Raw genomic sequence first — 26874 nt, forward strand, 5'->3', positions numbered from 1 at the left:
CCAGACTGGTAGACTGCAGTACCACCTCTGCCACTCACTCATCTTTGTGAAATTTACCCCTCTGTGTGTCTGTTTACCCATCAGTAAAATGGAGCTATCAAATACCAACTTTACGGGGTTGGGTGGTGAGCATTAAATAAATGAATACAAGTAAAGCATTCAGAATAATGTTCCATGGAGCAAGCACCGCATAAGTGTCAATTATTATTCTGAATATATTTTAGCCCTATTTCATTACCTCTTCTCCCACCAGCATACGTCCACCCCATTCTGCAGATGGGAGGTCTGTGGCTCAGAACAAGGTAACCTCTCTTCAAACGATGCCACAACCTACGTGTAGCGGACCTGCCTGCTGCGGGGAAGACGGAGATTCCAGCTTTGAAGGACCTCGTCCCCAGGGGTCCTGTCCCGCTCACGCGCTGCCTGTCGGAACCTTTTAGCGTCTCCCTTCTGTTTCCAGCCGGGCGCGCTCGCGCAGCAGCGCCGGAGCTGGAAGTTACTTCCGGCGGTCACACCCCAAAGCTGAGTGTCTCCATTTTGGCCGCGCAGGTGGAGACTCGACGAGATCCCGCGGAGTAGCGGAGCGGAGTCAGCAGAACCGTGAGGGCCGAATCGGCTCACAGCACATTCTCCCTCCCTTCCTCCGCCCGCAGAAGCCGGGGGCTCTCATGGCGGGCTTGGAGGTACTGTTCGCGTCGGCGGCGCCGGCCATCACCTGCGCGCAGGACGCGCTCGTCTGCTTCCTGCACTGGGAGGTGGTCACGCATGGCTACTACGGCTTGGGTGCCGGCGACCAGGTACGCCACGGAGCCGGCCCGGGGCCAGTGTGGAGGGGGTGAGGTGTCTTCTGCCCAAACCCAGAGGACCGGAGGCTCTGTCCAAAGTGCCTGACCTTCCCTCCTCCCAGGTCTGGGTCCTACGAGTCATGACACCACTGGTCCCTTTAGCCTACCGGTCGGGGAGGTGCTCTATTGTCCCAGCCTAGCTGGCACAGCACGATTTGAAAACCCAAGGACAGAAACTCGCTGCAGCACAGGCTGGCAGTCTCCGAGGCCGGGATTGTGCGGATCTGGCAGCGAGACAGGGGTTACTCTCCTGAGTACTCCTCACCTACCCGAACTCCGCCAAGCTCCTTCCCACGCTGCTGGGTGGGGTGGGGCTGTACCCAGTACTACCTTCCTCATACTGTAGTCGAGCGCCCACCAGATATCTGGATCCAGGCACAGGTATGGGGGGCCTCAGCTCCAGTCAAGATCCCCTAGAGCTCAGACCCCCCTTCACGCTTTACTGAAGGGCCTGGTGCAGCCCACTGACCGTTATGGTCTTCACTCAGGCTCCGGGGGAACAAGCACCTCCCACACACGTATAGACATGCACTCTGGGTGTAGGGCCAAGTAAGTTTCCTTCCCAGCAGCTGTCCCCGCAGGACCAGCCCCTTCTGCTCTCCCATCCTCAGGCTCTGCCTCTTACAGCAGGGGGCCCTGTGGTCATCCCCACAGAGCCCCAGGACTGCCGGGCCCAGCCGGCCTCACTAATTCATTGCCGTAGCATTCTCCCATCTTCCCTGCCCCTTCCCTGTGACTCTCCCCTGTGACTCTCCCCCTATACATCGTTGTACACACCAGCTTCGTGTGAAAACTGGGCCTGGGCCCCTTACTGCCCCTTCATTTCCCTTCTGCTCCATCCGAGAAAATATCCTCCCATACACATGCTCAGGACTCTGCCTGCCCCTCACTGTCACTCTCCTCTCACTCTCAGAACCTAGACCAGCTCTGGGGAGCAGGGCGCTTCACTCCTTTCATCTTACAGTGAGATTTTAACCTCACTCTCATTTCTAACTGCTTTAGTTCTCAAATTCCCTAATCCTTTTTTAGTTTCTCAGATATACATCCAGAGTCTTAACTTTTCCTCTTCTGACACAGAGCTTTAGGGATCCCTCCTCAGACACAGTTTACACATCCTGGGCTCCTAGAGCCAGGTTCGCCCCCCCCCCCCACCCTCACTGCTCCATTTCTCTGTCCCTTAGAACTCGTGACCAAGACTATCACACCCCCTCATGCTTTACCCTCACCAACAGGAATAAGCAACACAAGAACTGTCATGGATTTCTGGCTCTTTTTTCCCCTCCTCAGACCTCAGGTGTCTCACTGGGACCCCAGATACACACAGTAAACTTCTCCACCACCACCTCCAGGCTTACGGGAAAAGAAGGACCAGCGTTATACACAGACACAGAGACACACACACACACACACACAACACACCCTGGAAGCAGGAACCATTCTCCCTCCCAGATGCCTTTGTTCCTGGCCTTTCTGTTCACCTTTTGCTTCCTTCCACTTACCTTGCCTTTCAACATTTCAGACCTTGGGATCAGGTAGAGGCAGGGCCCAGAATCATGAGTGTCAGGTTTCCACTTTCAGTATGTGATCACCCCAAAAGAAACCTTACGTCTCCTCGCTTGCCTCATTCCAGCTTTCTAATCTTTAACGGCTCTTTCACTTGCCCCAGGCATTTCATTTCACCTTTTCCTGGGACATTCTCCCAGAAAGCTGATGCGTAGGATGGTGCAGGGGACAATGGAATTGGAGAGGGGGTAAGACTTGTTCCTGACCTTGGGGCTCCCCTATAGGCTCTCACCGCCGCCCCCCCACCCCTCCCTGCCCCTTGCCCTGTCCTTCAGATCTAACAGGTTTGCGCTGCTTTCTCCCCTCCTCATATACCTCACTCTCTGTATTTTACTCTCAGCTAGCTACTGCTGCCCTGACACACTGTTAGAACCTCTCCCCCCAGGAACAGGAACTTGTTACAGAGCGCCTGTGTGACTCCCTTCTCTTTTCCCCTTCCACACACACGTATCAACACTGCAGATCTGCTCCCACCACTCGTCCCTTCACAGATCCTGTCGGCAACTCTGTCTGAGTCACTTTGACAGCTTAGGGACATCAGTTCATGTAGGTCATTGCCTCCTCCTAACTGGCACCATCCCCTTGCCATGTACTCCAGGCTTCCAAATTTTCAGAAAGAACACAATCTCATTTCAATACTGGTCTAAAAAAATAAATAAGAGATACTTAACTGAATCCCAGAGGTCTATCTAATTCCACTCTGTTTATGATGCCACATGTCAAGTTCATGCAAGCCAGAAAAAGATGCTGGCTCCAGACATCTTAGGGGAGGCCCAGGGGAGTGCGGATGGGGGTTTAGAAGGCATTGCCCACTGTCCATCTGTCCACCCCAGTGCTGAATCAAGCATGTTCCCCCATGGGGTGGGGGGATGGGCATTTGTTCTGTGCACTAGAGCGTGGTGTGTTTTTGCTTCTCTCTGCTCCTTAAGTGCCACTGGAGTTCAGGTTGCACTTGTCCTCCTCTCACTTCTGCTGAGTTTACTTTCATTCAGAGTAGAAACCTTTTGGAGGCACATCTTTCCTATTAGTTTATTTAAGAGAGGTTTTAGCTTTCCAGCGTGGGGCCAGCAGTCTCAGCTGAGACCAGTAGTGTTTGCCAAGTTCAGAGGATGTTATGTTGCCTCTCCAGCCACCTCCTGCTTCCCACCCTTCTGGGGGTGATAAGAGAGAGAGGAAGGTCCTGAAATTTTGTGCTTGATCATTTAATATGTTGACAGTTAAATAGAAAGCTAAATTGTCTGCTTTTCTCTTTGGTTTTGTGTCCTCTGGTACAGGGGAATTGTGTACATAAAACTTGATTAGAAGAGCAATACATCTTCAATAAAAAATTCAATATTTGAATTTGGATTTCTTTCTTGAAGTCAGCACCGCTCCTCATAAGAGCTTTACAGCTGTGTCAGGTGGTTTAAGTAGCAAGGGAATAGAGATGGCCATAGACTTAATTTTGAGAATATTGTTTTCTGTTGTAGGAATCTAAAGATTATGACAAAAGAGAGAAAATGCCCCAAATGATCTTCTTTGGGTGCATTTTAGCCCAGGGACACTGGAATGAACTCATGGCCATTAAAGAATGCTTCCAGCCCCAGGATTTTGCCTAAGGGGACAACTATCTTTACTTTTGGGGGGCCAGTCTGGGGGACCTGGCTGGGAAAAATCTCCAGCCATAGCGTGGGCAATCAGGAGCTCTGAATGCCAAACCCAGCTCTGCACTTGACTTACCATGACCTTGGGCAGTTTTCAGCCCCCCTTAGATTTTTTTTCATCCCAACGAGTTTACACAACCATGTACTTTGGCTGCTTTCCAATCGTAGCTCTTTGGGAGGTCTGATATTTGATGTCCTGCTCTAGAGGGCAGTTGAATGCCATGTTTGGCTTGATATCACCAAGGCCAGTCTCTTTCAGTCCCACCTGTTTTCCCATATCAGGGCAGCCCTTGAGCGGGGGAGCATTGGTTCCACTGCAGTGAGAGGTATCAGCCTCACTAGGCCCTAGGATTCTCTCTTGCTCTGGAAGCCTGAGGTTATGGGAGAGTGAGCAGGCTGAATTATTTATACTCCAAGAAGAAATTCTGGTGGGTTGAATGCTGTACATGGAGGTATAAATATAAATTCAAAGGCCCTTGATAGAACAAAGACAAGGCATGTCATCAAATTCTTGGCTTCCAAAGTAAACCTTAAACCCAGGACACTAAACATGTAATAGGAAATTTACCCAGTTGAGGGTGAGGGGATAGTTTCTCTTTCTCTTAGCAGAGTGGGCTGATTAGTTTCACTTTTGTTTTCTGTCACTCTCATTTCTCTGCTTCAGGCCTGTGAGTTTCCTTGTCATTTAGCCAGGTTTGAAACCATGCCAGTTGCAATGTCTTGAATTTTATTTGGGACCACTTTCCCAGTTTGATTCCTGAGCCCCAGAGGTGACCAAAGCGGAGAGGCCCACAATCTCCATTTTTGGCCTTCCGTTGTCCTTGGTGAGGTGTGAGGTCTGTGTTGCTGGATCTTTGTCTTTTGTTGTTGTTTCTCATCTTTGGTCCCACTCCCTCCCATCGTAGTCTCATGAATACAGATCTTCCCAGTCCACTTGCTGCGTGTTTAGCTGTAGAACTATGCATCTATGAAAACAATATATAGATTTTTGGTGTGTTTTTAAATTTTTTGCATAAATGGTACCTGGCTGTAAATCTCATTTTAAAAAAACTTTTCTTTGTCACATTGTTTACTTTTATCTATAATACTGCAATTAGATCTAGTTTGTTCCTTCTAACTGCTACACAGTATTCCACTGTGAACATATTTTGCATTTTAACTCCCGTTTGGTTCCTCCAACAGGATTGTGATGAAGATCCCTTGTCATAATCCCTGTGCCTCTGTGCACAGAATTTCTTCCAGGAGTGAAGGTTTTGGGTCACAGGGTGTCGGCTTATCTAATTGCACTGAATATTACCAGATTGCTCTCCAAAGGTGCTGTAAGAGTGTGAACGGCCACCAGCAGCACCTGGAGGTTGCCATTCTCCCCACACCCACACAAACACTGGCAAAAAAATAGAAAAATAGATAACAGCAGTCTGATGGGTGGATCCTGGTATCTCATATTTCAACCTACGTGTGTCTGAGTGCTAGTAAAGTTGAATAATCCTTTATACACTGTTAACTGCTCTTATCTTTTGCTTGTTCATACCTTTTTCAAGTGGGTTCCCAATTTTTATTGTTCGTTTTCCAGGCATTCTCTTTTTGTACTAGTTATTAATTCTTTTCTTTTGCAGCCACGGCACATAGCTCATCCTAGCCCGTGACTGCCTGTTAACTTTGTCTGTAGTATCTGTTGTTGATCTGGAGCTTTAAATTATGAGCAGTGTCAAAGACAGCACTTTTTTTCTTTTGTGGACTCATTTAAGAAATCTTTCCCCACCTGGAAATCACTGTATTAGTTTTTACTATAGAGGTAGTTTGAGAACTATTTCTCAAACGTTAGTATGTAAAAAGAAAGTCCTAGGATTTTTTTTTTAAAGAAATGAGGCCATCACAACTCACAGTGATGCATTTTTACACCCATTAGGTTGGCAAAAATTTTTAATTGGACAATAGCAATGTTGCTGACCACGTGGAACAAGAACTCTCATACATTGCTCATGGGAGTGTGAATCCATACTTCTTTTGAAAACAAGTTGACTTTATCTTATAAATTAAAAGTTCTTCCCCTAGAGATACTCTACAGGAGTTCATCCATATGTGTACTAGGAGATGTGTACAAGAGTGTTCATAGCAACATTGTTTATAATAGCAAAACAAATAAACTGGAAGCACTCCAAATATCCATCAATAAGTGAGTGTGTAACTTGCAGCATATTCATGCAATGATGGGCTATATGGCTGTGAACTATATAGCAAAAATGGAACGCTGTACAGTGAGTCAGCTATTAAGTGTATTGACATGGATGAATCTCAAAACAGTATCGATTGAAAACGGCAGATGATAAAAGTGATGCTATTTATATAAAATTCAAAAACATTTGAAACAATATATTTTTAGGATTTGTGTATAGTAACACAACTATAAGGAAACGTAAAGAAATTTTAAAAACGCCTAGTGATTACCCATGAGGGAGGAGGAGGGAGATTCATCGGGGATACGCTACTCAAGGCTTGAGCAGAATTGGCCACGTTCTGTTTCTTAAGCTGGCTGTAGATACATAGGTGTCCATTTTATAATTCTTTTTTTTATCTTGTACGTGTGCTATATTTTGTTTGTATGAAAGTTGTTCATAATTTTTGTTAAGACACTACAGTAGTCTGGAGAGGTGTACATTAGAATCTGTAGTTTTAGTCAACACTTCTGTGATCCCTTTGCAGATGGCCTGAATTCCAAACTTCGAGAAACACTGTCTTAGAATTTCACAGTATCCCTTTAGGTGACTGGCCTTATTCTTGACAGGGGGATAGAGAAGAGATTGTTAAACCAAGGCTACAGATTCTTGACAGGTTCCAGTGCTGTGTCACAAAGGCAGTCAGATATGAGGGAGGATCACTAGAGCAGGAGTCCAGAGACCCCAGACCTCTAACTTGCTGTAGGACCTTGGACATTTTACTTCTCCTGACCTCCATGTCTTCATCAGTGAAGTGAGGGAGTGGGATTAGATTATCTGTAAGGTCCTTTTTAGATCTGAGGTCATGATCTTTCACCTCTCATCTCTGGTGTCTTCTCAGCCGGGTCCCAATGATAAGAAATCAGAACTGCTGCCAGCGGAATGGAACAACAATAAAGACCTGTATGTCCTCCGGTATGAGTCAAAGGATGGGTCCAGAAAGCTCCTTGTGAAGGCTGTCACTGTGGAGAACAGCATGATCATCAATGTGCTGGTGAGTCCCTAGGACACAGAGGGGTCCGCTGATGGGAGTAGACCTTGGGATCACCTTTTTGAAACCCATTTAAGAACCCTCAATGTTCGTGAAGCCTTTACTCAGTGATCCTAGTTCCAGAACTTTATTCTGAGGCGAGGACCCTAAATGTAGAAATGCTTTGTGTTCAAAGATGTTCCCTGCCTATTACTGTAAGAGGAGGGACTTTCCATCACAGAGGAATAGTTAAGTAAATTAAGGTAAATCCATTCAGGGACAGCTTGGGAGAAAAAAGCTTATTGTAGCCCCGGGGGCTACTTTTAGTTCTTTAGATAAGCTTAGCTTTCTGCTGCCTTGGAGCCTGTATACCTCTTGTTTCCTATGCTGGAAAGCTCTTCCTCTGTACGGTTGCCGCCTCACACAGATACACACCCTCCACCCTTCCTTTAGCCTGACTGACTCCCTCTTGTTTTTCACTTACTCAAAAAGTTCAGTCCTGACTACTTACTCTCGTCTGCCAGAAAAATCTAAATTATGCCTCTGCTTCATCATTTTATTTTCCTGCCTGGTACTTAACACAGTTTGTAATTAGTGTACTTATTTACGCTTTGGTGTAATATTTGTATTCTACCACTATAGCAGAATATTCTGTAGTCTATGTAATATGGACTATAAGCACCCTGAGGGCAGTGACTCTTTTTTTAAGTTTAGCCTGGTTGTCTGTATTTATACAAAAGTATCATGCAGTCTGTATTGTGCTGCACTTTGCTTTTTTTCCCTCAATATGTTTTGGAGGTCTTTACATGGGAATGCATATAGCTATACCTTATTCATTTTAGCCACTATATAGTATTCCATAATACCATAATTTGTTTATCCCTCTCCCTTTTTTAAAAAAAAAAAATTTATTTATTTATTTATTTATTTATGGCTGTGTTGGATCTTCGATTCTGTGCGAGGGTTTTCTCTAGTTGAGGCAAGCAGGGGCCACTCTTCATCGCGGTGCGCGGGCCTCTCACTACCGTGGCCTCTCTTGTTGCGGAGCACAGGCTCCAGACGCACAGGTTCAGTAATTGTGGCTCATGGGCCCAGCTGCTCCATGGCATGTGAGATCTTCCCAGACCAGGGCTGGAACCCGTGTCCCCTGCATTGGCAGGCAGATTCTCAACCACTGCGCCACCAGGGAAGCCCTATCCCTCTCCCTTTTGATGAACGTTTAGATTTTGTATCACACAGTGTTCTTAGTTATAAACAACAGAATCCCCTCAGGTTTGTTTAAACAGTGAGGTTTATTAAAAGAACTGGGATAGGGCTTCCCTGGTGGCTCAGTGGTTGAGAATCTGCCTGCCAATGCAGGGGACACGGGTTCGAGCCCTGGTCTGGGAAGATCCCACATGCCGCGGAGCAACTGGGCCCGTGAGCCACAACTACTGAGCCTGCACGTCTGGAGGCTGTGCTCCGCAACAGGAGAGGCCGCGACAGTGAGAGGCCCGCGCACCACGATGAAGAGTGGCCCCCGCTTGCCACAACTAGAGAAAGCCCTCGCACAGAAATGAAGACCCAACACAGCCATAAATTAATTAATTAATTAATTAATTAAAAAAAAAAAAAAAAAAGAACTGGGATAACTCACTGAATTGTCGGGAGGGCTGGAGAAACAGTTTCAAGGCTGGGCTTCCAGGGCATTGCTCCAAACCATGCCATGGAAACCACTGCTGCTGCCACCACCCCAGGGCATTAGGTACTGGCTGACTGCCAACCCAGGTGCCCCTTCTCAGGAGCCACTGATGTTGTGACCCTTGCTGCTACCCTCGATAGCAAGACGTCTGCCCCTTACTCAGCCTGTTTATCCATGGTGCTCACCTCCAAGTTGAAGTTGTGCATCCATTTGGCACCTCAGTTCCATGCCTGTGTCCAAGCTGCAAAAGAGCCTGGGAAGTAGGTTTTTCTGGGCTCTGCCTCAGAAAGGCATTATTCCTAGATCAGAGAAGTCCCCAAGCATGAGAAATGTATTTCATCTATTACAAACAGTCCTTATATATGTCTCTTTGGGCCCATATGTATTTCTTTAGGTTGAGTAATTAAGTTGTTCCTCTCCCCCCTCGCCCCGCCACTTACTCATTAGACCAGAAATATCCCAGTCTCTCATTTTCTATTTTCATTTTTCTAGGAACATGGCTCACAGCAAGTGTCAGACTTGACCCTGAACTTGAATGATTATATCGATTCAGAACACCTGGTGGACTTCCACAGGTATTTCTAAGGGTTGACCTTTCCCTGGGAAAAAGAAGAGAGAACCAGTGGCCAGATATAAGGAATGGACTTGAGGTGTCAGAGAATGGAGGAAGGTTAACAGAAGGATCTTTCTCTCTTGGGCACAGTCACTTCTCATTTCTCTTTTCTGTTTATTTGAAGAGAAGATTCACGTGGGAAATGCCACTTGAAATAAAATGATGCAATCAAGAGTCCACAAGTCTACAGGGTAGAGATGGGGCCTAGCCAGTGGAGTCAGTCGGAGTGAGTTCCTAGGAGGAAAAAGTGTACCTAATCTGGTACACTCCATCCCCCAATTTTTAAAATGGACTTTATTTTTTACAGCAGTTTTAGGTTCACAGCAAAATTGAGCGGTAAGTGCAGAGAGTTTCCTTGAACCTCCCCCCTGCCCCGCACTCTCACAGTCCACCAGAGTAGTGCATTTGTTACAGTTGATGAACCTACGCTGGCACACATTATCACCCAGGTTCCATTCTTGGTGGTGTTGGAATGTGTTTACTTTTGTAAGAAACTGCCAAACTGTCTTCCAAAGTGGTTGTACCATTTTGCATTCCCACCAGCAATGAATGAGAGTTCCCTGTTGCTCCACATCCTTGTCAGTGTTTCAGATTTTGGCCATTCTAATAGGTGTGTAGTGGTATCTCATTTTTTTTTTTTTTTTTTTAATTATTAGCACCTTTAATTATTATTTATTTTATTTATTTTTTTGGCTGTGTTGGGTCTTCGTTTCTGTGCGAGGGCTTCCTCTAGTTGCGGCGAGTGGGGGCCACTCTTCATCGCGGTGCGCGGGCCCCTCACTATCGCGGCCTCTCTTGTTGCGGAGCACAGGCTCCAGACGCGCAGGCTCAGTAGTTGTGGCTCACGGGCCCAGCTGCTCCGCGGCACGTGGGATCCTCCCAGACCAGGGCTCGAACCCGTGTCCCCTGCATTAGCAGGCAGATTCTCAACCACTGCGCCACCAGGGAAGCCCTCATTTTTGTTTTAATTTGCAGTTCCCTGATGGCATATGATGTTGAGCATCTTTTCATATGCTTATTTGCCATCTGTATATCTTCTTTAGTGAGGTGTCCAGGTCTTTGGCCCATTTTTTAATCGAGTTGTTTTCTTACGGTTGAGTTTTAGGAGTTCTTTGTATATTGTGGGTAACAGTCATTAATCATATATGTGTTTTGCAAGTATTTTCTTCGAGTCTGACTTGTCTTGACTTTTTATTTTGAAATTTGCAACCCCACAGAAAAGAGGGTTTGCAAAAATATTAACAATGAACACCCATATACCCATTACCTAGGTTCACCAATTTTTAACATTTTGCCACTTCTGCTTAGTTTTTCTGTATGCTTTTTTGTTCTTGAACCATCTGAGAACTATTTCCAGACTTTATAAACCTTAACCCCTAAATATTTCATCATGTATCTCCTTGTTCTTACACAGACACCCTCCTGTTAATCACAATCAGGAAATGTAGGATTGATGCATTAATGTCATTTAATACACAGTCCATGTTCAGATTTCTGTAGTCATCCCAGCAGTGTCCTTTTTAGCTAGTCTTTTGGTTTTAGGTTTGAGGTATTTTTTTTCTTATCCAACCAAATGTCACACATTGCATTTATTTTCATGTCTTTTCAATTACTTTTCAACTAGAACAGTTTCCTAGACTTTTGTTGTTCTTAGCATTGGTATTTTTGAAGACTTGAAGTCAGTTGTTGTGTAGAACATTCAGATTGTTTCCTCATCATTTGATTCAGGTTGAACATTTTCAACAAGAACACTATGTAAGGGAAGCTGTGTTCTCCTAAGTGTTTTACATCAGGCACGTGACATCTATCTTATTGTTGATTTTGTTCAGTTTGATCATTTGGTTATGACAGTATCTGCCACCTTTCTCTCCAGTAAAGGCATCTGTTTTCCTTTGTGTTTAATAAGTGATCTGTGGTATTATATTAGCAGACTGAATATTCTGCCTCCCAACAGTCTTTTACCCAGTGGTTTTAGCATCTTTTGATGATTCTTGCTTGAATCAACTATTACTGTGATGATTATAAAACAGTAATTTTCTATGTTTATAATTCTTTCTACATTTATTAGTTAGATTTTTTAATTAAAAGCTTTCTGTTCTCTCTCCCCCTTATTTTTAATTTAAAAAATTTTTAAATTTATTTTTGGCTGCGTTGGGTCTTCATTGCTGCACGTGAGCTTTCTCTAGTTGAGGCGAGCAGGGGCTACTCTTCGTTGTGGTGCGCGGGCTTCTCATTGCGGTGGCTTCTCTTGTTGCAGAGCATGGGCTCTAGGCACGCGGGCTTCTGTAGTTGTGGCGCACGGGCTTAGTTGCTCCACGGCATGTGGGATCTTCCCGGACCAAGGCTCGAACCCACGTCACTTGCATTGGCAGGTGGATTCTTAACCACTGCGCCACCGGGGAAGTCCCTATTTTTAATTTTTAAAATATCAAAATAGACTCCTGGGTTATTTTTTATTCAAAGTTATATTCCATTTCTGTCATTCTTTGAATGCTCAACTTGTTCCAGAGTTGACCAGTAGGAATTCCCTCAAGCTACTTCACCTGTCGTTTTTGTTTTTGTTTTTGTTTTTTTTTATAAATTTATTTATTTATTTTTTGGCTGTGTTGGGTCTTCGTTTCTGTGCGAGGGCTTTCTCTAGTTGCGGCGAGCGGGGGCCACTCTTCATCGCGGTGCGCGGGCCTCTCACTATCGCGGCCTCTCTTGTTGCGGAGCACAGGCTGCAGACGCGCAGGCTCAGTAATTGTGGCTCACGGGCCTAGTTGCTCCGCGGCATGTGGGATCTTCCCAGACCAGGGCTTGAACCCGTGTCCCCTGCATTGGCAGGCAGATTCTCAACCATGCGCCACCAGGGAAGCCCCACCTGTCTTTTTGACATGTCACCATGTCAGAGCGTTTTCACACTTCCTGGCACAATAAGGTGTTCTGCCCTCACCTTGTACTTTACTTGCCCCTGCCTTGAAACCAGGGATTTTTCTAAGGAAACATGATTTCTTTTGGTGGGTAATAGTTTCCAAAATCTGGGCCCTGAGTGTGCTCATTAATATGAAGGATGTCATTGCTTTCAGGCTTTTTTAGAGAAAAGAGCTAGGAAACTTTCCTGGAGTTTTTTTTTTTTTTTTCCTTAACATTTCCAACTGATACTTTTATTTTTAATCTAACACTGCAGGATTTGTATTCTCTTATTCTGTACTTGTAACTCCCTTCTGTGTTGAGAACCCTGATGCCCAACAGCCTCAAAATACTTACTCATTTGTTTGATTCTAAAATACACGCAGATAGTTTTTGAACTGCTACATCAGTGCCGACCAAGAACAGATCTACTAAGTAAAGTCACAAATACAATTTCTTTCCAGTTCTTTTTGTCCTTTGACTGTGTGCCACTGAGCATGTATATCGTCAGAGTATTGTGTTCAAAATGTACTTAGATTTAATGCTTATTTGTCCATCAGTGTAATGAAATTATCTGTTTGATAGATAGTTGGGCCCATTTGTTTCCATGTTATTCCATTTCGGGGACTTTATCCCCATCCTCATTGACCTCTTCAGGGTTTTGGCGGAAGCCTGGCATCACTATAAATTCAGTCATGAGAACTGCCTAGAAACCCTGTTGGATTTAATTGCATCTAATCAGCGATAACCATCTTGAACCCACTCCACTTCTCCCAGACTTCAGACAACCTGCCCGCATCATTCTGGCCACCCCCCTTTGTCTCCATCCTTCTTTCACGCATCCTCTATGTGAAGAGATCCCAACTTCCACTCCTGGTCATCACCCTCCAGTCAGTTTCCCACACAGCAGTTGGACCAACGTTTTTAAAACACAGATCAGGTTATGATTAAAAGTCTTGCTTGAAATCCCTCAGTGATACCACCTCACACACGTTAGGATGGCTACTATCAAAAAAACAAAATAACAACTATTAGTAAGGATGTGGAGAAATTGGAACCCATGTACACTGTTGGTGAAAATGTAAAATGGTACAGCAACTGTGAAAAATGGTGTGGTGGTTCCTCAGAAAATTAATTACCATATGATCCAGCAATTCCACTTCTAGACATATACCCAGTAGAACTGAAAGCAGGGTCTCAAAGAGATAATTGTGCACCCACGTTCATAGAAGTGTTTTTCATAGTAGCCAAAAGGTGGAAGCAGTGTAAGTGCCCATGAATACCTAGGACAGATGAACGGATAAACAAATTGTGGTATATACAGACAATGGAATATTACTCAGCTTTAAAAAGGAAGGAAATGCTAACAAATGCTTCAGCATGGATAAACCTTGAGGACATTGTGCTAAGCAAAATAAGCCAATCACAAGACAAATTCTATATGATTCTATGTATATTAGGTACCTAGAATAGTCAAACTCATAGAGACAGAAAGTAAAATAGTGGTTGCCAGGGATTGGAAGAGGGGAGAATAGAGAATTATTGTTTAATGGGTACAGAGTTTCAGTTTTGTAAGAGGAAGCGTTTTGAAGATAGGTGGTGGTGGTGATAGCACAACAATGTGAATATACTTAATACTGCTGAACCGTACACTTAAACTGGTTACAGAGTTGGTAAATTTTTTACAAATTAAATCTAAAAAGGAAACCCCCAACCCTTCAGTGAGTGTTCATTTCTCCAAGGATGAAGAACAAAATCCTTGGTGAGGCCTAAAGCCTAGGGCCCAGCCCCTCTAACCTCATCCTGTGCCACTTCCCACTTAGTTCCTGTGTCTCAGCTGTGGTGCCGTGTGCCTCCTCCCTCTTCAGAGCTCTCCCCTTGGCAGAGAGTGCTCTCCCCAGCCGCTTCCCACAGCCAACTGCTCTTCTTCCTTCAGTTCCCATTTAAATGTCAGCTCCTCAGAGAAGCCTCCCCTGCTCCCCCCATGTTTGAACCTTTTAAGCATTTAATAAGTGGGTATTTTATGATTAACTGCCTACTAGCCTGTGATCTCCTTAAGGGCAGGATATGGGTCTTTTTCACACAGTAGACAAAGGAATGAAGGAGTGAAGTGAGGCCAGGCCTGGCCTTGGCAGAACTGCTCTTCTGGGTGCTGCCCACACCGTGACCCTACCTCACCCCTTAAGAGGGTAAAGGGAAGGACACTGAGAGTGTGGCCTCTCTCTTGACTTTTTCATTCTGGAATTCCATTGGGAGAGAAATTGACAAAACCTCTGGAAAAACCCAGGCCTGTACACCAGGCTGTTCATGCTCCTTAGAGCATTTAGTCCCCTCAGCAATACTGAGAGAGAAACGATGATAATATCTCCATTTTGTTTTTTTAAAATAACATTTGTTGTTGGAGTTTTGTGTGTGTTTGGGGGGTGTGTGTGTGTTTTGATTGCTGTAAAATGACATAGTAGGACTACCTCCGAGTGTTCTGAGAATGAGATGAGATGTCAGCACAGAGTGCTTAGTGCTGGGCCCAGCCCTTCATGAATATGCAAACGAAAGAAATCTGATCACAAGGAATCATCTCCATGGAAACTGAGGCTCAGAGAGCTGGGGTCTGGATCTCTCTCCTGATCATAAGGCCCTCCCTCTCTCCTCTGCCTTTCTGGCAGCAGCACTGAGCTGCCTGCTTCTGGCCCCCTTCCACCATCTGGCCCTCCTTGTTAGGTCGTCATGGCATGTCATGTCTTTTCTAGGTAGAAATCTGTGCCCCTAGTTGAGTAAACTGGTTTGCTAAGGAGTATAAACCTGTTCCTTTCTGTCATGCCTCTACTATGTTAGGATGACAGGCTGTCTTTTGCTACTACCAAAATGGCAGTTCTCCTAAGGTTTAGAAATCATGCGAGAACTTCTCCTTTGGGACTTAGTAGTTTTTTAATCAGACCTGAGTTCTACAGGTAAACCTTTTGCATAGGGAGATCAGAGGGCTTCCACCTGTATCACACACAGCTCATCTTACTGAAAGGAAAGAGGAGTTAGATTTATCCCTGCTACCCAACTTGGTCAGGGAAGCAGCATGGTGTACAAAGTTCTGTGTTCTAAGTAGGAACCTGATCTTTGTAGGGATGTATGGACCACAGGCCCTTAGAACTTCTAAACCATTGCAGGTGTTACACTTTTTAGTCATGGAACTCTTTATTCAAGCACGCGTAATATTCCATTGTCTGTATTTACCATATTTTGTTTATCCGTTCATCTATCCTAGGTATTCGTGGCCACTTACGTTGCTTCCACCTTTTGGCTACTTTGAATAATGCTTCTTTGAACATGGGTGTACAATTATCTCTTCATGTTCTTTAGGATTCTGGAGGAAAGAGTAGGGACAGCAAATGGAGGTCCTTGTGCCCTATCCACTTGGCTTTCTCCATTGCCCTTCCTGGGCCCCCTTCCATGCCAGAGAAGCCCTGAAACCACTGATCTAGTCTAATCTCAGTGATTTTATGGTTATGTAATAAGTGATTTTTTAATTAAACTTTTTATTTTGAGATAACTGTAGACTTACATGCAGTTGTAAGTTGTGAGGTATAATACAGAGAGACTTGTATCCTTTATACATTTTACCTTTATACATTTCATCTCAATTATAACATTGTATAAAACTACCTTAAATATTACAGTGAGGATATTGACATTGATACACTGACAGTATTTCCATCACCACAAGTATCCTTCCTGATGCTTTTTATAGCCACACCCACTCCCCCTCCCCACCCCTAACCCCCTGGCAACCATCATTTATTCTCCATTTCTAAAATTTTGTCTTTTTTTTTTTTTTAATTTTTATTGGAGTATAGTTGATTTACAATGTTGTGTTAGTTTTAAGTGTACAGCAAAGTGAATCAGTTATACATATATATATACCACTCTGTTTTAGATTCTTTTCCACATAGGTCATTACAGAATATTGAGTAGAGTTCCCTGTGCTATATAGTAGGTCCTTATTAGTTATCTATTTTACATGTAGTCGTGTGTATATGTCAATCCCAATCTCCCAATTTATCCCTCCCCCCTCCCCCAATAACCATAAGTTTGTTTTCTACATCTGTGACTCTACTTCTGTTTTGTAGATAAGTTCATTTGTACCATTTTTTTAGATTCCACATATAAGTGATATCGTATGATATTTGCCTTTGTCTGACTCACTTCACTCAGTATGACAATCTCTAGGTCCATCCATGTTGCTGCAAATGGCATTATTTCATTCTTTTTTATGGCTGAGTAATATTCTATTGTATATGTGTGCCACATCTTCTTTATCCATTCCTCTGTCGATGGACATTTAGGTTGCTTCCATGTCCTGGCTATTGTAAATAGTGCTGCAATGAACATAGGGGTGCATGTATCTTTTTGAGTTATGGTTTTCTCTGGATATATACCCACAGAGGGATTGCTGGATCATATGGTAGCTCTATTTTTAGTTTTTTAAGGAAGTTTCATACTGTTCTCCATAGTGGCTATACCAATTTACATTCCCACCAACAGCGTAGGAGGGTTCCCTTTCCTCCACCCTTTCCAGCATTTATTGTTTGTAGATTTTTTGATGATGGCCATTCTGACTCTTGTGAGGGGATAACCTCACTGTACTTTTGATTTGTGTTTTTGTAATGATTAGTGATGTTGAGCATCTCTTCATGTGCTTTTTAGCCATCTGTATGTCTTCTTTGGAGAAATGTCTGTTTAGATCTTCCACCCGTTTTTTGATTTTTGTTTTTTTTTGTTTTTTTTTTTTGATATTGAGCTGCATGAGCTGTTTGTATACTTTGGAGATTAAACCCTTGGTGGTCTATTCATTTGCAAATATTTTCTCCCATTCTGAGGGTTGTCTTTTTGTTTTGTTTATGATTCCTTTGCTGTGGAAAAGCTTTTAAGTTTAATTAGGTCCTACTTGTTTATTTTTGTTTTTATTTTTATTACTCTAGGAGGTGGATCAAAAAAGATCTTGCTGCAATTTATGTCAGAGTGTGTTCTGCCTATGTTTTCCTCTAAGAGTTTTATAGTATCCGGCCTTACATTTAGATCTTTATTCCATTTTGAGTTTGTTTTCGTGTATGGTGTTAGGGAGTGTTCAAAAATTTTAACACTGTATTTACCATATTTTGTTTATCCGTTCATCTATCCTAGGTATTCGTGGTAAATGGTATCATACAGTATGTAACTTTCGGGATTGGCCTTTCTCACTCGGCATAGTACCCTTGTGATCCATCTGAGTTGTTGCATGCATCTATGGTTTGTCCCTTTGTCTTGCTGAGTAGTATTTCATGGTATGGTAGGCATGGCATTTCACAGTTTGTTTAACCATTCACTAGTTGAAGGACATCTGAGTTGTTTCATTTTTTGCTGTTACGAATAAAAGTGCTATGAACATACATGTACAGGCTTTTGTGTGGACATATTTATTTCTCTACAATAAATGCCAAGAGTTCAATGGTAATTGCATGTTTAGTTTTTTAAGAAACTGCCAAACAGTTTTCCATAGTGTCTGTACCATTTTACATATCCACCACCAGTGTATGACTGCTAGTTTCTCTGTATCTTCACCAGTTTCTGGTGTTATCACTATTTTTCATTTTAGTTATTCTGATGTATAGTAGTATTTCATTGTGGTTTCAATTTGCATTTTCCTGATGGCTAGTGACAGTTCTTTGTATATTTCAGATGCAATTCCTTTGTTGGATCTTGGTTTATAAATGTTTTCTCCCAGCCTGTAGTTTGTTTTTTCATTCACTTGACAAGGTCTTTTGCAAAGCGTAAGTTTTTAATTGTTAATAGCTATTTGATAAATTTTTGCTTTTATGGATCAAGCTTTTGGCATCAAGTGTAAGAACCCTTTGCCTAGTTCTAGATCTCAAAGCTTTCCTCCTATTTTTTTTTCTAAACATTTTATAGTTTTATGTTTTACATTTAAGTCTGTGGTCTATTTTAAAGTAATTTTTGTATAAGTTGTGTGGTTTAGGGAGAGGTTCATTTTCTTGCCTATGGATGTCCAGTTGCTCCAACACCATTTGTCATTGAATTGCTTTTGCAACTGTGTCAAAAATCAGTTGTCTGTACTTGTGTTGGTTTATTTCTGGGTTCTCTTTTTTTTTTCCCATTGATCTTTATGTCTGTTCTTCTGCCAGTGTCACACAGTATCTATTATTGTAACTATGTATCAATAGTACACCTGAATATTGAGTAGAGTGATTCAAGATCGCCCACTTTTTCTTTGACAAGGTGGTTTTCACTATTCTTCAGTCTGTGCCTTTCTGTATAAACTTTAGAGTAAACTTCTCTTTGTGCATAAAAAACCTTGCTGGGATTTTGATAGGATTTGCATTAAACTTACAGATCATTAAACCTAAAATGGGAAAAATTGACATTTTTGCTATGAATGTGGTATGTCTCTCCATTTATTTAGGTCTTGCTCTGTTTCTTTCATCATCATTTTATAATTTTCAACATATAGGTCCTGGACATGTTTTTTGTTCTTTTGGGGTGTGAGAGGTGATTATAAATGGTGTTCCATTCTTGGTTTTGATTTTCAAATGTCCATTGTTAGTATATAGAAATGCAGTTTATTTTTGTGTGTTGATCTTATATCCTGTCACCTTGCTGAATTCGTAGTGTTCTTGGAGGGGTTTATTTGGTAAATTCCTTGGGAATTTCAAGATAGACTGGCACGTCATCTGCAAATAGGAGCAGTTTCATTCCTTGTTTTCTAATCTGTGTGCATTTTCTTTTTCTTGCCTTACTGAAGTGGCTGGAACTTCCAGTATTATGTTAAATAAGAGTGGTTAGAGAGAACATCCTTACCTTGTTCCCAGTCTTAAAGACAAAGTACTCAGTCTTTCATTACTAAGTGTATTGTTAGCTGTAGTTTTTTTGTAGATGCTCTGTATCATGTTGAGGAAGTTCTCTTCTATTCCTGGTTTGTTGAGAGTTTTTATCATGAATGGATTTATCATGTTGGCTTTTGTCAAATACCTTTTCTGTATCAATTGATATAACCATATCATTTTTCTTAGCTTATTGATATGGTAGGGATTTGTAACTATTGAACCAGCCTTGCGTACATACAATAAATCCTATGGTATGTAATTCTTTTATATATTTTTGAATTTAATTTGTTAATATTTTGTTGAGCATTTTTGCATCCAAGTTCATGGGAAATAGTGGTCTGTAGTTTTCTTTTTTTTGTACTGTCTTTGTCTGGATTTGATATCAGCATAATACTGGCCTCATAAAAATGAATTGGGAAATGTTCCCTTCTCTTGTATTTTCTGGAAGTGACTGTAAATTGGTGTTAATTCTTTAAATGTTTGGAAGCCTTCTCCACTGAAATCATCTGGACCTGGATATTTCTTTTGGGGGGTGCTTAAGTATGAATTGTGTTACTTTAATAGAACTATTCAGATTATCTATTTCATTTTGCCTAAATTGTTACAGTTCGTGGTTTTTGAAGAATTAGTCTATTCTAAGTTGTTCAATTATGTTGTTATTAGTATTCTCTTATCCTGTCAATGGCAACAGATTTGTTATAATATCCCGTTGCATTCTTGATATTGGTGATTTTTGTTTTTTCTCTTTTTATGTCTGTTGCTCTTGCTGGAAGTTTATCAATTTTGTTCATTTTTTGAAAGAACCAGCTTTTTGTTTTTTTAATTTTCTCTTGTTTTTCTGTTTTCTCATTTATTTATTTATTTAATTTATTTATTTATTTTTCTGGGAGGTGCCTGGAAATCTGCATTTCTAATGGGCTTCTAAGCGATGCTGATCCTGCTAGTGTGGGGACCATGCTTTTTTTTTTAAACAACAGCTCCTGTTTATTTTTTTATTTGTATTTATTTATTTATTTATGGCTGTGTTGGGTCTTCGTTTCTGTGTGAGGGCTTTCTCTAGTTGTGGCAAGTGGGGGCCACTCTTCATCGCGGTGCGCGGGCCTCTCACTATCGTGGCCTCTCTCGTTGCGGAGCACAGGCTCCAGACGCGCAGGCTCAGCAATTGTGGCTCACGGGCCTAGTTGCTCCGCGGCATGTGGGATCTTCCCAGACCAGGGCTGGAACCCGTGTCCCCTGCATTGGCAGGAAGATTCTCAACCACTGCGCCACCAGGGAAGCCCCTCATTTATTTATTTTTAGTCTTTATTATTTCCTTATTTCTGCTTGCTTTTGGTTTAATTTGCTCTTCTTTTTCTAGCTTCTTGAGGTTAGAATTTAAATTGTTGATTTCTTTCCTTTTTTCCAGTGTAAACATTTAGTGCTATAAAGTTTCCTCTCAACACTGTTTAGCTATAATCTCACATAATTTAATATGTTGTACTTTTATTATTATTCAGTACTTTGTATTTTTTTTCAAGACTTCCTCTTTGATCCATGGATTATCTAGAATTGTATTGCTTAACGCCATGTGTTTAGAGACTTCCTTCCAGTTTTGATGCTTAGTATGATTCCATATGGTCAAAGAACATACTCTGTATGATTTCAGTTTCTTTTTTTACATTTATGAGGTTTGCTTTTTTTTTAACTTATTTTTTATTGATATATAGTTGAATTACAATGTTGTGTTAATAACTGCTGTACAGTAAAGTGATTCAGTTATACATGTACATACATTCTTTGTCATATTCTTTTCCATTATGGTTTATCACAGGATATTGAATGTAGTTCCCTGTGCTATACAGTAGGACCTTGTTTATTCATTTTATATATACTAGTTTGCATCTGTTAATCCAAACTCCCAATCCAACCCTCTCCCACCCCCCTCCCCCTTGGCAACCACCAGTCTGCTCTCTATGTCCCTGATTTATAAGGTTTGCTTTTTGACCCCAGATATGGCTCATTTTAAAACACCAGATTTTTAGGAACTCTGTGGAGTCCTGCCCACTCCCTGTTACCTCAGTCTGCCTCAACACTTCAGCTATAGCTCACATTGCTTGTCTCTCACCAGCAGAGAAAAGAGGCCTAGAGCAGCCTTCCAAGGGCCCCTGAGTTAGTGACAGAATTGGACATTAAGCCCTGAGAGCCCTGCCTACTTGGACCAGGAACCTGGTTCATCCTCCCCATGGAGACTTTGCCTTCCATGACCCTTCCCATGACATGTGATGAACACACAATGAGGCTGAGGGTGGGGTGGGGTGGGGTGGGGTGGGCAGGGCACAGAGGAGTAGCCAGTCTAGGCCCTGTGCCCCTACACCCTCACCGCTTTTTAATGGGGTGGTAAGCGAGGAGGGGCAACTCAGATGCCTAAGAAGCTTAGGCCCAAATCTCGGAGACAACCCCAGGCTGTTACCCCCCTCACCCAGGTCCGCCGGGCGGCCCATTCCCACCCTTGCAAACAGTCCAAGCGTGACACCAAGAGCTATCAGAGACACCGCCGCCATTGCCGCTGCCGCCGCCGCCAAAATACTGTACGCAGGGTTGCCAACCAGGTGCAAGCAGTTGACACCTCGTCTCCTTCCTGCAGGGTCTACAAGAAGAGTGAGGAACTTCGGTCTCGTCTTGTGTCTGGGATCATCACACCTATCCATGAGCATTGGGTCAAGGCTAGCGTAAGTCCCCACCAGGAGTTTCCCCCTGCCACTGCCAGAGAGGTGGACCCACTCCGGATTCACCCACGCCACCCACATACCAGCCGGCAGCCTCCCTGGTGAGTACAGAGCCCACAGTGGCAGCCCCTTCCTCTGCAGAAGGATTCCAACCATGACCACCTTGCCACTTGACCCCCCTCTGGCCTCCATGTGTCTTCAATAGAATTGTCAGAGTCTTGGTATATGGAGATAGGAAGTGGAGATGTAAGTGGAGCAGTGAGTTCTTGTACTGCTACTAGTCACCCCAACAACCCAGCATCCTAAGGCTGCCTGCCTCCTTTCTAGAGGCCACACACAGCCTCTGAGTCTGCCCAAGGGTCAGTGCCTCTGAGGTGCGTGTGCAGCCCTCCAGAGTTGCTGCCCAGGTAGTTCAGTTTTTTATTCCAGAGCTCTTTGTCTGTGCAGGACCCTGGACCAGGCTTTTGGGGAAAATGCAAAGATGTAGAAATACTGGAAGTTCCTGGAGGGAATATGTTCCCAGTGTTCCCTTTCTTTGCCTTTCACTTCGTTGTAGTCCCCTGATCTCTTTTACAACTTGAAAACTTTGCCAAAACAGCATGAGGTATGAGCAAGTCATATACAAGGTCTTTGCAGATTAGGATGGCAGCACTTAGGACTGGAGACTTCTGCTCTGAGGGAGAAGACAAGGACCAGGGACACCTTAGTCTCTAGTTGAGATGGCACGTCCCAGTTTGGAGTCCACAGTGTGGTAGTAATGGTGGGGTTGGCGGGGTTGTGGAGAGGGCTCACTGTGCGGCCATAATAAGCACTCAATAAGTGTTAGCTGCCGTTGTTAAAAATGACTCTGTTTTGCAATTATATACCTTTGGTTAGTTAAATAAATAGGAAATTTGTTTAATTACTATAATAAGTAATAATTGGCAAGTCTCTGGCAATCTTTGGAAATATTGGGTTCTGTGGGGAGAGAGGAGGATAATAAAAAGTGGTTGAAAGGTTGGGAACAGCTTGTCTGATCTAACCTCTTTATTTAAGATGACCTGCCTAAGGTCACCAGCCACTAATAAAGAGACAGAGCCAGGGCTGGGGGTCCAGGTGTCCTCACTCCAGCACAGTGCTCTGTTGTGATGCAACCAGAATATGGTGGGAAGATTTAAGGATAAGCCCTGGACAGCAATCAAATTGGGGGAGACTTTTAGACCTTAAGTAGATAGTAATTCTCAGGTCTCTCAGATTTACTTCCTATTTCAAAACAAATATTCTCTGAAGTCTCCTTCACTGCCTCAAAATGGAATTCATAGATGATCTAACTTACCAATGGACAGTTTCAGAAAGGATCAGTATAAAGTCCTGACTATAATATAAATGAGAAATAAAAAGTGAGTAATTAATAAGATAATGTGTATTTCATTGTGTAGATGCCTGAGCATAATTACACTGGAAAAAAGATAGGCATTTGCACTTGTATATGGAATTATTTTGAATTCGACAGTAACAAAAGCAGGCACGTGCTATGTTATAGTTACATTTCTGGAAAAATTTTTATTGAAACAGTATAAAAATACTTTGTGTTCACATATAAAATGGCCTTAGACTAACTTATGGTAGGTAATTTTATGTAGGCTTTACATCTCTATGAATGTCTAACAAGACTTAGGCAAGTTGTGTAGGATGTAGATTATTCATTATGTGGAGCTCTACTGTGGATTATAGAGCATGAAGCATCTCTGGTCTTTGCCTATAAATGCTATAAGCACTCTCCAATCACTGTAACAAACAAAAACACCCCTGGGGCTTACACAAAAACACCTCCAGGGCACCTGGAGACTCTGCCATCCTAATTGGGAATCATAGACCTGAATCTGGAATTATGAAGGTAAGAAATCCTAGCCTTGGAAGAACAGAAAGAATGAGAAAATCACCATATTGCAGCTTCTGCTGAAATAATGTAGTGACTGGGCACAAATTGTCAGTGGTTGCTAAAACCTTTAGGTAAAAGGTTGATGGGCAACTTTATAATGGATGAATCAGACTGATAGCACCTGAACCCATAGGTCAATCTTAACACTAAAAGTGGGACAGCCAGACTTTGTGTATTCTAATATAATGCAATAGTAGGTTCACAACAACATGAATCTAGATTGAACTCCCAGTTTAAAAGAAGCATGAGAGGTAGAAGAATGAGTTGAAGAGACACATGAGGATACATGGGTTCCAGCCAATGTATGGAACATGAAAAATTTTTACAGGATTAATTGATCTTGTTTTTTTTCATCAAATAATGGCATGGGGAGAAAAGGAAGAGGGGGCTTGTTAATTAGAGTCTTATCAACTAAATCCAGTGTTGGACTTTGTTTTGATCTTGATTCAAATAAACTAATTCTAAAATTATTTTTGAGATATTTGGGAAAATTTGAACAGGGACCAGGTATTTGATAATGTTACTGCTAATTTTCTTAGGTGAAATAATTAAATTCTGGTTATGTTAAAAAAAAAAAAAGAAGTCTTTGTCTATTGTATATATATAATTTTATTAACTGAAGTATTTAAGGGTGAAATGATATGTCTGGGATTTGCTTTAAAATAATTTCACCCCCTAAAAGAGTGAGACATTGGGAAATGAATGTAGGTGAAATAAGAATGGTAGAATATTTTGTTTTTTAATTTATTTATTTTATTTATTTATTTTTGGCTGCTTTGTTTCTTCTTTGCTGTGTGCAGCTTTCTCTAGTTGCAGCGAGCGGGGGCTACTCTTCGGTGCGGTGCATGGGCTTCTCATCATGGTGGCTTCTATTGTTGTGGAACACAGTCTCTAGGCACGTGGGCTTCAGTAGTTGTGGCACACGGGCTCAGTAATTGTGGCTTGTGGGCTCAGTAGTTGTGGCTCGCGGGCTCTGGAGCGCAGGCTCAGTAGTTGTGGTGCATGGGCTTTGTTGCTCCGCAGCATGTGGGATCTTCCTGGGCCAGGGCTCAAACCTGTGTCCCCTGCATTGGCAGGTGGATTCTTAACCACTGTGCCACCAGGGAAGCCCAGAATGGTAGAATATTGATAATTATTAAAACTGAATGGAAAGGTACATGGATGTTCATAAATTAGACTTTGTACTATTTTTTGGTCCCTTTGAAAATTTCCTTAACAGTGAGTTTTTTATTGATACCAATCCTTCAAAAATTCTTCCAAAAAATAGAAGAGGGAGGAACACTTCCCAACTCACTCTGTGAGGCCAGTATTACCCTGATACCAAAACCAAAGACATCACAAGAAAAGTACAAACCAGTATCCCTTATGAATATAAATGTAAAAATCCTCAACAAAATACTAGCAAAAGAAATCCAGCAACATATAAAAAGGGTTATACACCATGACCAAATGGAATTTATTCCAGGAATGTTTGGTTTAACATCTTAAAATAAATCAGTGTAATATACCATATTAATAGAACAATAGACAAAAAACACATGTTCATCTCAATAGAGAAAAAGCATTTGACAAAATCCAACACCCTTTCACAATAAAAGCGTTCAACAATAGAAGGAGACTTTCTCAACTCCCAAAGCACACAGCTAACATCCTACTTAATGGAGAAAGATGGAAATGTTTCCCGGTAAGGTCAGGAACAAGACAAGGATATCTGCTATTGCTACTTTTCTACAACATGGTACTTGAAATTCTAGCCAGAGTAATCACTCAAAAAAAAGAAATAAAAGGTATCCTGATTAGAAAGTTAGAAGGAAAGCAATCTTTATTTGCCAATGACATGGGATCCTGTATATAGAAAATCCTAAGGCATCCTTTTTAAAAACCTTCTAGAGCTAATGAATGAGTTCAGCAGCATGACATGATATAAGATCAGTAAACAAAAATCAATTGCATTTTCTATACACCAGTAGTAAACAATCTGAAAATGAAGTTAAGGAAATAATCTCATTTGTAATAACCCCCAAAGGTATAAAATACTTAAGAATAAACTTAACAAAAGAAGTACAAGACTTGTATACTGAAAACTACAAAATGTTGCTGAAAGAAGTCGGAAGATTTAAACAAAAAGATATCCAGTGTTTCATAGATAGGGAGACAATATTTGGCAATACTCCCCAAATTGATCTGCATACTCAGTGCAATCCCAATCAAAATCCCAGCGTTTTTTTGTTTGGTATGGGGTAGGGGGGTTGGGGGAGGCTTGTGTGTGTGGGTTTTTTGTGGGGTTTTCTGGTAGAAATTGGCAGGCTGATCCTAAAATTCATATGGAAATGCAAGGGAACCAGAATAACTAAAACAATCTTAAAAAAACGAAGTTGGAGGACTCACAGTTCCCAACTTCAAAACTTATTACAAAGCTACAGTAATTAAGACAGTGTGCTATTGGCATAAGGATAGATATGTAAAGCAGGGGAGTAGAATTGAGAGTCCAGAAATAACCCATACATTCATGGGCAATTGATTTCAACAAGGGTGCCAAGACAGTTCATTGGGGAAACAGTAGTCTTTTCAGATGGTGCTGGGACACTGGATATCCACATGAAAAAGAATGAAGTTGGACCCATTCTTCAAACTATACACAAAAATTGACTCAAAATGGATCATAGGCCTAAGTGTAAGAGCTAGATAGAACTATAAAACTCCTAGAAGAAAACTTAAGAATAAATCTTCATGACCTTGTATTAGAGGTGGTTTCTTAGATACACCAAAAGCACAAGCTACAAAAGAAAACATAAATGAATTGGACTTCATCAAAAATAAAACCTTTTGTTGCATCAAAGAACAGTATCAAGAAAGTGAAAAGACGGCCCACAGAATAGGAGAAAGCATTTACAAATCATATATCTGACAAGAGACTTGTATCCAGAATACATAGAGAACTCTTGCATCTCAGTAA

At 42.2% G+C, this 26874-nt stretch overlaps 1 protein-coding gene across 1 annotated transcript in view; it reads left to right on the forward strand.

Annotated features, from left to right (window-relative positions):
• The first annotated feature begins 501 nt into the window (after window positions 1-501).
• The window catches only part of PSMF1 (proteasome inhibitor subunit 1), a 47635-nt gene continuing 21262 nt past the window's right edge, over window positions 502-26874 (forward strand). The window contains exons 1-4 of the mRNA XM_059897715.1: window positions 502-797; window positions 7109-7261; window positions 9411-9493; window positions 21916-22098. Of these exons, the coding sequence (XP_059753698.1) occupies window positions 669-797; window positions 7109-7261; window positions 9411-9493; window positions 21916-22098 (548 nt within the window). The 5' untranslated portion in view covers window positions 502-668. The remainder of the gene's footprint in view (window positions 798-7108; window positions 7262-9410; window positions 9494-21915; window positions 22099-26874) is intronic.

This window comes from Balaenoptera ricei, chromosome 15, assembly GCF_028023285.1.
Source record: "Balaenoptera ricei isolate mBalRic1 chromosome 15, mBalRic1.hap2, whole genome shotgun sequence".
Classification (NCBI taxonomy): Eukaryota; Metazoa; Chordata; class Mammalia; order Artiodactyla; family Balaenopteridae; genus Balaenoptera; species Balaenoptera ricei.